Raw genomic sequence first — 14321 nt, forward strand, 5'->3', positions numbered from 1 at the left:
CGGGCCTCACCTTTTGGGAGCTGAAGGAGTGCGTCCAGTGGTACAGAATGAGCTTAGCCTCCGCGCCGGCCTTGCCTTCCGCCACCAAGGGCGCGGCCGCTCGGGGCTCGTCCTGCCTCCGAGCCATCGCGGCGAGCGAGGGCCGCGCGTCTCCCCGTCCGCCCAGCGCCGCGCGCAGCTCCGCGGAGCGTCTACGGGTCCCCCCGCCCACGCCGCCAAGGGCGGCCGCGACGGCGAAGAGGCTTCTGGGAAATGTAGTTTCGCCGGTGAGAAAACTGGAGGGGGAGAGGAGGGGGAAGGAGGAGGGAGGGGAGGGGAGGGAAGCGAAGAGGGGAAGCGGGTCCGCAAAGGCGCTCGTGTCTGCGCCCCGGAAACGCCCTGGCGCAGGAGTCCACTGGAGAATACAACTGGATTTTTTTTTAGGGGAAAAATATTCTAAAATAGGAGTTCCTGGTTATTTGGGTGAGAAAGTTAAACATGGTGACAGCAAATAACTCATCTGCGTTGGAGATTGCTTAAGTATAAAGGCAGCAACTTCCTAAGATACTTATGCCCCCTCCTTTGGTGGAAGACAAGTTCTGGTGAGCAGACAAAGCCGTGGAAAAAGGACCGAAGAGTCTTCGTTAGCAGATAGTATTATGAAGTCCAGGGGACGAAAACAAATAAACGACAATAATGAAAGGCAGCGTGAAATAGCCGAACAGAAACTTCACGGCCAAACGGCCTCTGGTTATGTCCTGGTTCTTCCATTCTCGAAATAGAGGTAAGGTTTTTATAAGAATTGAATAAGTAAGTAAAATATTAAACGCTCCAAGCAGCCTGGCACGTTGTAGACACCCAATATTATTCACAAGCTCCGCTACCTCGTAAACATTCTCTTTATAACCATGGCCAACCATAATTTCATACCAGTGTATTCTTACTGTGTACCTCTCAAAATTTGGCATCATAATAAATTGATACAATTCCTCTTTCAGCAGTTACATCACATGAAATAAATTACTGTGTAATTCGTCCAGCAAAAATTATTTGAACACTTGTTTGTTTGTTTGTTTGTTTTGTTTTTTTCCGGTACTGGGAATCGAACTCACGACCTTGCGCTTGCCAGGCAGGCGCTGTGCCTCTGAGCTAAATCCCCAGCCCTTGAACACTTGCTATGTTCCAGTTCCACTCATTTTTCTAGGTCCTGGAAACTGAAAGATGTGGGAAATCTGGTACCTGGCACCAAAGATATAAGTGGTGGCAGACATAAAACAGGAGACAGCCCTGACGAAATGGAACTGTCCTATGGTAACACAGGAAAAACACTACCCTTGAGGCAAATGCTGTGAGAGGTGAAGGGATGGCAGCTAGCACATGCAGGAAGCGCCTGGAAGAAACCAAAATCCGTGAGGTTCCTCCTCCCCTTCACATCACCTCGTTTCTTTGTTCTGTGTGTTTATAATGCTGAAGTACTTAATAGTGTCTCATAACCTCGAGTTGGTGTAAGTGCCGCAGCAGAACTGATCTCCATACCAAATCTGTTATCAGTTCGTTTCTTTAAGCGGGACTGAATGCCAGGCCTGAAGTGTGACAAGCGTGTGCCCTACCGCTGTGCTCTCCCCCAGTCCCGTCAGTTTGCTCTTAAGAGTAGAAGAGGAGAGAGCAGAATTGTAAATCCAAGAGAGTGGGCTGCAATTCTGCCTCCGCTCCTACCCTGAGCTCTCCTCGGCCTTTACTTCATCTTTTGTGAACTATGAATGTGCGAAAAAAATATATGCTCACCCAGACCGCTATGGGAATTCAATGAGAGAATGTGTACAACGCACCTGGGATAGTGCTCGGAAAATCATAGTTGATGGCCAGGCACAGTGGTGCACATCTGTCATCCCAGCACTCAGGAGGCTGAGGCAGGAGGATTGCCATGAGTTCAAGGCCAGCCTGGGATACATAACCAAGCTCAAGGCCAGCCTATACTATAAGCAAGACCATCTCAAAAAGAGAAATGGAAGAAAGGAAGGAAGAAAGGCATGAAGGTAGGAAGGAACAAAGGAAGGAAGGAAGGAAGGGAGGAAGGGAGGGAGGAAGGAAGGAAGAAGGAAAGAAATCATAGTTGATGAACACAGATGTGTAAAAGCCGTTCCGCTGACACTAAAGGAACATATTACACTTAATCTTTTCTCTTAATGCCTCAAAATTTTTACAACTACAGTGCAATGACCATCAGTCCTGATGTGCCAGCTTCACTGTATCAGGAAATTCCTAGATGCATATAGCACACTGCTGGGTGTGGCCAGGTGGGTCAGGCAGGCACGGCCTTGAGTACTGTGTATGGTCCCTCCCTCCCCCGGCTTGGTGCTGCTCCCCCGCTCTGCTTCCGGGCCCCCGTGAACTGAGCAGCTTGGCTCCACCAGGCCCCTCTGCCATGTTGTTCTGCCCCCGAGCAGCCGACCACGGTCTGAGTTCCCAGAAACCACAGACTGAAGTAGCCTCTCCTCCTTTAGGTTGTGGGTGTCAGACACTGTGTCCAGTGACTGAAAAGTGACTGCACCTCGGTAATCTCCTCTTCAGTAGAACTCAGTTTTTAATTATCCAACTCTCGGTTCCAGTATACGCTGTATAGTTCCTTCCCCTTAATTCAGTAACGCTTGAATAAGTGCAACACTCTTTTAGACTATCTTGCAGCTGAAAGCCTCCTAACAATAAAAGTCTGGTCCATCACTCCAACTTTTCTCCACTGCATACCCTCACGAGCAATCCACACAGTGAACATGGAGTGGATTGATATGCAAGTAAGAATAAGCACTATTCCCATACATCACTGCAAATGTAAATATGTAGGGAATGTCTGAAGGGTAACTTATCAATATGCATTAAAAACCCATCAAAACGGGCTTACCTTCCAACCTAGAAATTCCTATTTAACAAGGGAAACCACTGCATCAAACTGTGACACTTGATCCTAAAAATCTGTTTTCCCCTTCTTGAATGGTTAATAGAAATTTTAGCTGAGCACATGACTGCTGAGAATAACGACTACATTTCCCAGACTCCATTGCAGGTAAACATGACCTTGTGGCTATATTTTTACAAGCCAATGTCATGAAGCAATTTCTGAGATGCTTTCTTACAGAGATAGCCCTATACCACTTCATCCCATCCTCTGTCCTGCTCCCAGGAAAGCAGAGGCTGAGTTGGAAGATGAGGAAGTGGGGTCCACACTCTCGGGATGGCTAAGCCCTGAGCTGGGAGTGAATTTGAGCCTGTGAAGATGGTGGAGAGCAGAACTACTATACCAATGCCAATCTGCAAACATCCACTTTTAAAAAAAGAAATAAGGCATCTTTCCATATACTACTGTCCTAACCTAATATGTCAATCTTCTTAAATAAAAGTGGATTTTATGTCCTTATGCTTCTGTACATCCTATTTTTTCTACAATGAATATGTGTTGCTTTTGCCTCTTAAAGACATGAACATTAAAAGAATATCATTAAACAGATTTGATAAGGAACTGCTGTATCCACTCTCAATGATCCATAATCCCTTTTATTTCCCATCTCATTAAAAACCTTCTGCAAGTATAAAGATCTCACCATTAATTCACGTTTACTCAGAATGTCCATTAAACTGTCTGTGTGTTTGGTGCCTATGTCTCTGTACATCGTCACATTATTATGGGCTCCTAGAGCCCAGGAGCCAGATCCAATATCTGTTTATTGAGCCCTATACTTCTAGGCACAGTGCTAGGTGAAGAAGACGCGTTACAAATTATAGTCGCTGCCCCTAGGGAGCTCAAGCATGGAGGGAGAGAAATGAAATTTCTACAGTGCACTGTAGTAATTGTTTTGATATCGAGAAAATAAAGGCACCTAACGTAGACATACCTCCCGGAAGAGGTGACAATCTTTACCGTAACTGTACCACACTAATGCAATTAGCCGTACACCCAGAATTGTGCTGTCACGGGCACCGGATACCTTACTTAAATTTTCAGGAATTTTGCAGGCTAGGTATTAAGCCAGCCATTATTAAAAAGGAAATCAAACTGAATATCCTTTAACTAATTAGCTTTAAGATAAAGCTAATAATACTCAAACTCCACCACTTTGTAATTACTTTGTGTATTACTATTTGTACTCTTTGCAGTTTAGGTCTGTTACACCCACCGGATGGAAACGGCAGGAAGGCATGCTGGTGTGCGTCTCTTCCCAACTCCTGTTCAGCGTTAAGTTAGCTGGAAATTGGCCACAGTATTTTGACCAAAGAAATAAGTGAACGGTATCAGTAAATTATAGCATGGTTATTTCTCCCTGAGATTTGGTTGTCAAACATTTATCAGCCTACCCTGGAATGTATGGATCTTATTTAGTATTTAATAAATGGTTTTATGGTGACGATAATCAGGGAACTGTGGGTGAATCTGTGAATGAGTAAATCTGTATACAGACCTGCTTTTAATACTCTTTTCTGTTCCAGCCAGCTCTCATTCTTCCTTCTCCATTTCCCAAACACCCCTTACGTTAGCACCTTCCACTGTCTTTGCTGTGCTCGGAAAGCCGTGGGTATCACGCATCTCTCCATCCTCTGTCAAACACCCAGCACCTCCAGCAGCACGTCTTTCCAGCAGCCGAATCATGAACGTGTAAACTGCCTGAGCTACATCATTCCACTGGTGTTTAATATTAACGCATAAGCTAGGATCTTTCCATCTGAAGGTCATGAATCACGTTTTTTATAGTCTGGTTTTCATGACAGCCTGTGAGATAGCTATCACCCCCAACTGGCAACTGAGGAAATGACACTAATTGTGAAACTAGTCCAAAATCCTAGAATCCAATGAATTATATAAAGTTTCTGAGATGTACACTAGAAAAGATAGAGTGATAGAGCCATAATTTAAATGTGAATGTTCTGACTACTAGTCAAGAGTTATTTTCTACTCTTTATGTTAGCTCTAAACCAAGGACAGAAAGCTGTGGGTTTTCAAGCTATAAACAACCTGGAGTGGGACTTTTGGAAAAACATAGCCACATTCTTAGAAATTAGTCCAGTTAGGTGTACACATTTCTATTAGAGCTCTTGTCAAACTACAGCATCAAACTACTGTTTATATGTCTTCCACACACATTAAATTGAACCTCTTAAGGGCAAGGACTTCATATTCATTTTAGTACCCCCAGGAACCCAGAATAGTATATCTGAACCATTTATTAATTGATGGAAAAAAGAGAAGATAACCAACAACAACAAACAATAATAAATTGCAATCTATTTGTCTCTAGAAATTCTATGAGTAAAGATAATTTTATTTAACAAAATTTGATACTTACAAACCTGAATTGCCATTTATGTCTCTGTAAATTGATGGTCCTTTATGTTAACAGTTGTTATGGTTTCTTGTCATTTAAATATTGCTGGGTGAATAATGTCCAATGGGATTTCCTTTGGCTTTCATTGTTATAAAACAACAAATCATATAACTTCTTTCAGCCTGAGTCACCATACTTACAAAACTGTGATAAAAGCCTACCAGGTATTAGCTAGACAGAGTGGTTTCCCACTGGAATCTCAGCACTTGGCTGGACTGTGAGTTTGAGACCAGCCTGGCTTCATAGCACAACACTGTCTCAAAAATGTCTGTCAGATAGTCTGCTACACACACACACACAATCTGAGAAACTTCCCTGAGCTAGACAGTCATGACCCCTGTGCTTTCCCTACATGTTGTATGTTCTATGCTTCCATAAAATTTTCACACATCATATAGTATTGTTGTGGTTGAATTACATATACACAGAGTCCACAAAAAATACGTATATACACTTCAGCAGTTCACCTTACTAATAAATTTCTGGAAACTGACAGCCAGAACTTGGAACCGTACAGGGCAAAGTTAATTTGTATTAATCTCATGACGTCTCAGTAAATTTAGCATTAAAATATTTACACAAGTTTTCCTCTTCCTGATGTATACATTGTTTGGCTCTATATGTCGTTACCATTATGCAAAGTCTTAATACTGATATTATGTATTTTTGCAGGTATTAGGTAATTTTTATACTTTTTAAATGAATGTCAACTAAGCCAGAGATCTTGAAACCTGACAAACTAGAAAATTGTTTTTCAAAGCACTTTTATGAATGACCACAAGAGGTCTCTATTTTTTAAGAAAAACCTGACTCCTGCTATTTTTTTTCCTTTCTTGAAAACTTAGAAATCAAAAATGGCGATATTCTCTTGAGAATATATTTAATTAAGAAAGTTCAAAAGCAGATTTTCCAAAATTAAAAACTTCTTTCCTACATGTAGCAAATTAGAATTGCCTCCACTTTCTCTTGATGGTGCCAACATTAATTCCAGCTAAGCACCCAAGATCTAGTTTGCTTACCCCGCCTTGACCCAAGCCACTAGTCAAATGAATTATATAAGGTTTGTGAGATGTACACTAGAAAAAAATGGGAGCATTCGCCTCCACAGACATAGACCTTGGAAAAGCAAGCACACTGCCACCAGGACGTTCTGTAACCAAAAGTATGCCGTGGACAAGGTGCTCAGTGACCAAGGCTGAGTGCCATGACGAAGCTATACTGTGTAGCAGGAGCTCTGTGGCCAGTGTGGAACGCCAAAGCATATGGGAACCAAAGAGCACTGACACCCCCACCCCAGGAAAAGAGGGTTCCTTACTTATAAATTATTCCTTAAATTTTTTATCTTGGCTTGTGAACATAATTCCTATTAAGGGATATTCTCAAGCATCCTTCAAAATGCTTAAGTATGACCTCATTCAATGAGACAAAAGATGGTTGATTGACCGGGAATGGTGGCACACTCCTATAATCCCAGCACAGTAGCAGGCAGGAGGATGTCAGCTTCAAACCCAGTCTGAGCAGATTTGGTGACCTTGTCTCAAAAGAAATTTTAAAAGGCTAGGAATTATATCTCAATGTGAAGGTCCTGGTTAAATCCTCAGTATTATGAAATTAAATAAAATTTTTAAAAGATGTTTCACTCATTGATATAGCAGAACAGTATGTGAAGGTGACAACAAGGCTGACAATAGTGTTTAGAAGAAACGTTAAACAATTTGGAACAATCTCTGCAAAACAGACAGTAAAATCCCCACAGTGGCAAGCCATGAGTTAGAATTCCCAGGATCAAGGTGCTAAGACTTCCACTTCGCCCTCAAAAAGTGCAGATCACTTCCTCTTGGCTTTTGAATAAAAGCCAGAGTGACCTAAGAATGGCTCATGCATGATTTTGAGACTCTAAAATGTTACCTCTGTTCTACCTTGCCTCCCAGGGAAAATTATTATATTTAATACCAACTACCATTTATTAATTGAAGAAGCTGTAGCTCTGAGGTTACTATAACTTGCAATAATTTAACTTCCTAATTTTCAAAAGATAACTAATACTATTAATGATATGCTAAATTCTTTTTTTTTCAGTTGACAACTTGTTTTGAGCCATATTTCTGGTGGAAAGGACTGGACAAATCTACCTACTTTCTTTCATCCATCTGTACAGTGATGACGGTACACATACTCAGAATCAAAGCATGAACATGGTCATATGCAATTCAGAGAAAGATGCATTTGCACTGCGTGGTGCTAATTGTTTTGAGGGCTTTTGTGTATAATGAATGTACACTGTATTTAAAACTTGAAAGATCCCTTAAGGTGAGAAGTTATCATCCTCATTTTATAGATGAAGGTACAGAAAAACTGAGAAGTAAACTCCTCAAACTCATACGGTTAGTTAGTGTCAAAACTGATGTTCACACTCTGGCCTGGAGACTGTAATCTTGCCACTGTAACATCGGGCCTTACTGTGTGAGCACAACTGGAGTCCTCATCTGTGATTTTCCTGGTCTCATACACAGATATTACCTACCAGCCCTGAAGTCACTAACTTTTACTTTAGGAATTCCTAGTTCAAAACTGTTCAGCATACATAGACAAAAGCGGAGAGGAGGAGGAGAGAATATACTCCTAAAAATAAAAGAATTCATTAATTTGATTAATTGTATTTCTACAGTTAAGTGATTTATTTTTTATTATAAAGAGAATAAAAACAATAGTAAAATAACAGCACCATAAACAAAAGCAAAACAAAGCAAAAACAATAAAAATGATACAGGGTTTCAACACAAAATGATAGGGATGAACAGTGGCTGTTACATTGCATAGTGTTATCTTCGACAAGGCTGCTCAGATTACCAGATGTAAGAATGCAAGGTTGATCAAACCATTAAAGAGAGTAAAAAATAATATGAATAAAATTAGAAACGATACAGAGCTTCACAAAACAAGATGATAGGAATTCACCAATGGTTGTTATAGCGCATGTTGCTGTCCTCAAATTAGTTGTTCAGATCACCAGATATAAGCATGCAAAATAGGTCAAAGATATTGTAAGCATTAACTGTTCCTTTCAATAACCCACCACACATCAGCAGTACAATTGTCCCAGCTATCCTTCCATATGCATACATATTTTCCTTTCCTTCTTTCCTTTTCTGCTTTCCCTCATCCAGGTTGTTCCTAAGTGATTTCTTTTTTCTTTCTTTCTTTCTTTTTTTCTTTCTTTCTTTCTTTCTTTCTTTCCTTATTTATTTATTTATTTATTTATTTTTGGTACTGAGAATCAAACTCAAGTCTTTGCACTTGCCAGGCAGGCACTTATGCCACAGAGCTCTATCCCCGGTCCTCTAAGAAGTTTCTTAAAATGGCTTTTGTCCCCTCATGCTATCGCTTCATCATAACTGAAGAATGCCTTCCTCTCTGTGGAAAGTGCCTATTTCTCGCTATTTCAATAAATGATTCAGGGAGTCTTCCAAGATACTTTTTATTCTTTTTCTTATGTTTAAAGGAATCTTTCCAGGGACTTAAAATCATTTGATGCATGTTTTTATAATTGAAATTAGAATGTTTAATAATACATCGGAATTTGTTTTTCAAATGCCCTTGCTTTTGTGTTCATTTAGTCAGTAATAAGTGGAGAACTTAATTTATATCTGTATTGTCTCTGGACACATGAGAAAAAAGGCCCGAAAAGCCACACATCAGCTTTAAAGAAAGAAACCGGTACTGTTACATGGGTTGTTACAAGGTACTGTTACACAGGTTGCTCTAAGTAAGATTTTGCTTTGTGAATATAAAAATAGGACAAGATAAGATTCTGGGCAGTACCAGATTCTGAGCACCAAATACCTATCTGTGTTCCTTTGGCACCAACTTTAGCACTCTGGCATGATTTTTCCCAACTACCCAACGTCACCAGGGCTTTTGAGAGAACAAACACAAGAGCTGGTGCTATAAAAACCTACTTCCTACTCTTGTCAGTCCTAATAAGATCCTAAAGAAATTGAGATAACAGTGACAACTGACTACAGTGCTGGATTTGCCGTTGAGTCTACTTCTAAAACAGTGGCTTTAATTTTTAAATATGCTATTTTTTCTTTTCTTAATTTTAAAAATAAAAAATTGGCAACAATGAAGACCAAAGCAAAACAACACAAAAACAACAAAAATGATACATGACCTCAAAACAAAATGATAGGAATTAACAATGGTTGCTACATTACATGCTGTTATCTTCAACGAAGTTGCTCAGTCCACCAGACGTAAGAATGTAAGATTGATCAAACAATCAAAGACAGTAACAAGTAAAATAAAATAAAACATTGGAAATGATGCAGAGCTTCACCATACAAGATGGTAGGAGTTCAACAATGGTTCTTCTACTGCATATTGTTTTCAGACCTGTCATTCTGATTACCAAATTCAAGCATGTAAAATTGGTCACAAAAAAAGAAAATTTTAAGCATTGAGTGTTCCTCTCAATAAACCACAGACATCAGCAATACACCTATCCAGCTATCCTTATATATGTATAAATTCTGTTTTTCATTTAAAAAAAAACCAAAATAACAAAAACAAATACGTAAATAAAACAGCATAGAGAGCAATAAAAATGATACCGAATTTCAAAACATGGTGATAGGATATTTACAACAGTTGTTATATTACATAATGTCGTCTTTAAAATGGTTGCATGTATAACCAGATATAGGCATGCAAGATTGATCACACAATTACACATTAACAGTTCCTTGCAGTAAACCAGCAGTTAGTAGTGGTACCTTTATCCAGCTATCCTGTGCATACATTTACATATTTTTCCCTCTTCCTTCTTTCTTTTTCCTATCCCCTCCTTCATCCCAGTTGCTCCTTCCTATTTGAGCAGTTTCTTTTCCCTTTCACAATATTTTTTCAAATAAATGTAATACTATGATCCATAGAGAAAGATGAGTTTAATTCCTCAGCAAGCAACTGAGACAAATGAAAGCACGGCATTGAGACTGTGCCTGCTGAAGCCGCGTGAGAGAAATGGGTGACACATGGCCAAAATGAACCTGCTTCCAGAGATCCCCTGTGGGGACAGGTCGGAGACGTAAGTGAACCACAGACACCACAAGAGAAGGAGCTTGGCTTTACAAGAAGCTATCAGTTCAGAGCAGAGACACCTAACAGGAAAAGGAAGAAAGGTCACATGCAGGTGATGCTTTCTCTGGTTTCCAAACACGTGGAAAGAATCAGCCACATAGGTCAGCTTAAATCCTTGCGGTCTAAGAGATTCCTGCTGTGTGTAGGTTATGAAAACCTAAAAGCCTGCTCCTGGCAATTCCAAATGGCCAATGAATGTAAGATGGTAAAACCACAGCTACCTAGAGAGGTAGCTATACAGTGCATGACACTGGGGTGTGTGAAAACCACAGGCGAAGTGAAATGCCTGGTGAGATGGCTGGAAGCCAGGGGCTTTGTCTGGGAGGGAAGACATGCGGAGTTCTGGAGGGAAGAAGATGCCCTTTCCTCTTAGATCTCTCAGAGCAAAGGTGCTGATGCTGTGCAATGAAGTGGCTGAAATCCAATGGGCCCTCTTTAAATAGCCGATGACCAGCAAGAGCCCGCTTTTCCACCTTCCTCATTACTCATGTGCCCTGATGGCCAGGGCAGCTGCAGATAACAGCAGCTTCTCAGGCAGACGTGCAGGGAAGGTCCAGGCTCAGCTCTCCAGAGCCCTGAGCCAGCTGTCCGGAAAGCTGATTTAGATGTCCTCCCCTGGGACCGGAAGGGTGCTGAACCCCCCTAGCTCTGAGGCTTGGTCTGTGCCCTGCACTTTCTTTCTGCGCTTTGTCACAGCTCTGGAACCAACCCTCTTAAGTCAGCTTCAACCTACGTACACGATTCCTCCAAACCCCTGTAGCCGGTAGGCCTGTTGGGTGCCGTAAATGTGATCCTCTCTGTCGTTTCACCCTCAGCAGAAGAGCGACATGACCATATTTACTGCTGTTGCTATTCTGGGGCCTGAATGACGTTTTTCTCCCCTTGCGGCTGAGCACTGCCCGTTCATCTTTCACCACTCCCTCCAAGTCTACAAGGCTAACACCAGCGATACAAAAAGATTCCACCAGGAGGAAAGTTAAAACGAGAAGTTCGTAGGCATTTCCAAATCAATCTGTGACATGTCCCTAAAAGCTTGAAATTCTGCCACGCTGTATTTTAAACACGTACTGTTAACCTCCCTCTGTTCTCACAGGCAGCTGTGGGAAGTTTGCTAAGGAACAGAAACGAGTGCAGGGAGCGACCTGGCTAATCACCACGGCTTAGTGATTTGGTGAATGTTGACCTCTTCACTGCTGCGGGTCGGGAGCCCCCAGATGTTACCGGAACCCCTGAAGATTTTCCACTTGCCTATGTGCAAACCTCAGTCCCTCCACTCTTCCTTACCAAGACACTCCTCTCTTGTGACGTGAAAGGGACTAAGTGCCAAGCCGCAGACACTCCAATTAAGGATACGAGCATACAGGGCACAGGTGATGACTCCTGGGAAGTAACTATATACAGGTTTTCTAAATGAAGAACACAGACACACAAATAACTAATTATAACATGTATTGCACCGTGCACTGAATGAGGGTGATTCTGATTCAACCACTAAATGCTCCTCATTACCAGCTGGAAAATTCTGCTATCTCCCTTCATGCTGGTGCTCGAGGGGTGACCAGAGCAGGAAAGCTCAAACTGTCCGCCTGTTCGGGTTTCTTGTGCCCATCCAGATCCGATTTGAAATGTTCCTGGCACCAGACAGACAGAAGGCAGAGAGCTGCAGAGATGACCGGCCCGGGCCAGGTTTGAGACCTGCTCTGCCGCAGCCCAGCTGTGGAACCACGTTGAGCTTTTGTTCTGTAAAGGTTCAGTGATGGTAACTATCTGATGGACTTCACAGGAGAATTAACTGAGAAAAATGTGTGTGAGAGAAATCAGAAAAATGAAGAGGCAGAGACAGGAAGCTTGCTTTCTCTTTACTGCAGGGAGGTTTCAGTCCAACTTTCCTTTGGATCAACTGCAGCACAACCTCAGCGGCCTGTTCACTCTTAAACAGCACACACTTATGGCCCAGATTCAATGTGTCTGGCTGCCTGCCAAGGAAATACCTTTGCAATATCCAGGGTATTATGTAAAGTCAGCCGGCAGCTTGACTAATTTTCACCTGAATAGTCCACACACTATATATTCAAAAGTACTTAGAACAGGGTTTGTCCTTAGCAGTAAAGTGATATATATATCATATATATAGCTGATTTGCCCTGATACTATTTTTCTATCCTCTTTTCAGTCACATATTTCTGCATAATCACACCTCACATGTGTGAAATTGGAATGGTTTATGTGTGAGGACCAAAACTAATAGCTCTGGAGAACCATTTCCACCAATGGTAGAAAAATTCAATTCTCTCTCCTTCTGGGTAACTCAGCCGCCTCTACTATAATACAAATCTCTCTCCGGTCAATCTTTAGTCATACTTGAACACCACACTCTGGTGGTATGGGGCCGGGGGTTAATGGATCTCTTTTTCTGGTGATTTAGTATTTTTCTAGCTTCAAGGGAGGTACCTGGTTTGAGAACCATCCTCTGGTGCTCCCTAGCCTCCCTTAAATTGCCTTGTCCAGCTGGATCTTTGAGACTGGACTTCTGGCCTTGTTACAGCTGCTGAGAGATTCATATGTAAGGTCACTCATGGTCAGTCCTCTCAACATGGTCAGGCATGGTCAGCATGTGGCCATCTACCCCTCTCCATCAAAGCTGACTCAGGGGGCTGGGGGTTTAGCTCAGCAGCACAGCGCCTGCCTGGCAAGTGCAAGGTTGTGAGTTCGATTCCCAGTACCAGAAAAAAAACTGTTATGGTTGATACATTGTGTCAACTTGGGGAGTCTAGAGGTTTGGCTAAATAACTTAACAGAAAGCCAGAATACTTACTTTGTATACATCCTGAGCCTGTGGAAGAGGAGGGCATGGAGATTATGTGAGAGCTGCAGGCCCCTTAGGTGGAGGTAATCTGTTTACAAAGTAAGGCAGGGAAAGAAGCTGCTTGCTGCCATTCTCCGGTTTGCTCTGGCTGTTTGCTGTTCGGCTGCCATTCCCCCTTGCTCTTGTTGCTTTGCTGTCTTCTGCCTCGGAGCCAACCAAGTATGGACTGAAACCTCCACAAACTGTAAGCTAAATAAACCTTTCCTTCCTTCATTTTCGGCGTTGGGTATTTTGTCTCAGCAACGAGAGAAAAGTAACCAAGACAAAAACAAAAAAGCAAAAAAAAAAAAAAAAGCTGACTCAATCTCGGCTCTCACTGCTTCTCTGTGAGAAGAGATACAGAGAATCTATATCTTGGCTCTGAGATACAGCCACATTTCCACGTTTATCCTTTGCCTCGTGCTGTTCACCTACAGCTGTTACTGTCAGCATCACTGTCCACCAGCAGCCCACCAGCCTGTCATCCTTACCTACCCTGGGTCAGGAGAACTCGACTCCAATCTCCAGCACACTTCAGCCTCAGAACCCACATGGCCTAAGGAGGTGTTGCAGTTAATGCTCCCCAGGAAACAGATTTTGAGATTTGCTCATGAAAGTTTTATTGACAACTGTTCCCCAGAAGGATACCCATAAGGAAGCAAGGGAAGGTGGGCTTAGCAGACAGAAAATGTACCGGTGCAAGAAGCTGATTGTCATGTCAACTCCAGAGCTGGCTCAGCCTTTGTGAGCTGTTCCAGTTGCAGTAGGGAGCCAGATTTTTGTGCCCTGCAATCACCCCATCATCTGACATGGGCTGCCCCCCATCAAGGAGCTCTTCGGTAAAGGTAATTCTTGGGGAAGGACTCAGCTGAAAGACACTGGCTCCCACTGCTCACAGCAGCTGGGGACACCAGTGCTGGATCCACAACTCCAGGGTCCACTACAGGGCTACCTCACGCTGTCTCCCAATGCCCCCACACCACCCC

The 14321-nt window shown here is 42.4% G+C and overlaps 1 protein-coding gene across 1 annotated transcript in view; it reads right to left on the reverse strand.

Moving 5' to 3' along the window:
- Positions 1 to 206, reverse strand: part of Gdap1 (ganglioside induced differentiation associated protein 1) — a 16320-nt gene extending 16114 nt beyond the window's left edge. Inside the window, exon 1 of the mRNA XM_005392075.1 lies at positions 11 to 206. Within this exon, the coding sequence (XP_005392132.1) occupies positions 11 to 127 (117 nt within the window). The 5' untranslated portion in view covers positions 128 to 206. The remainder of the gene's footprint in view (positions 1 to 10) is intronic.
- Positions 207 to 14321: the final 14115 nt, after the last annotated feature.

The sequence above is a fragment of the Chinchilla lanigera genome, unplaced genomic scaffold (assembly GCF_000276665.1).
Source record: "Chinchilla lanigera isolate Chin_1 unplaced genomic scaffold, ChiLan1.0 scaffold00043, whole genome shotgun sequence".
NCBI lineage: Eukaryota > Metazoa > Chordata > Mammalia > Rodentia > Chinchillidae > Chinchilla > Chinchilla lanigera.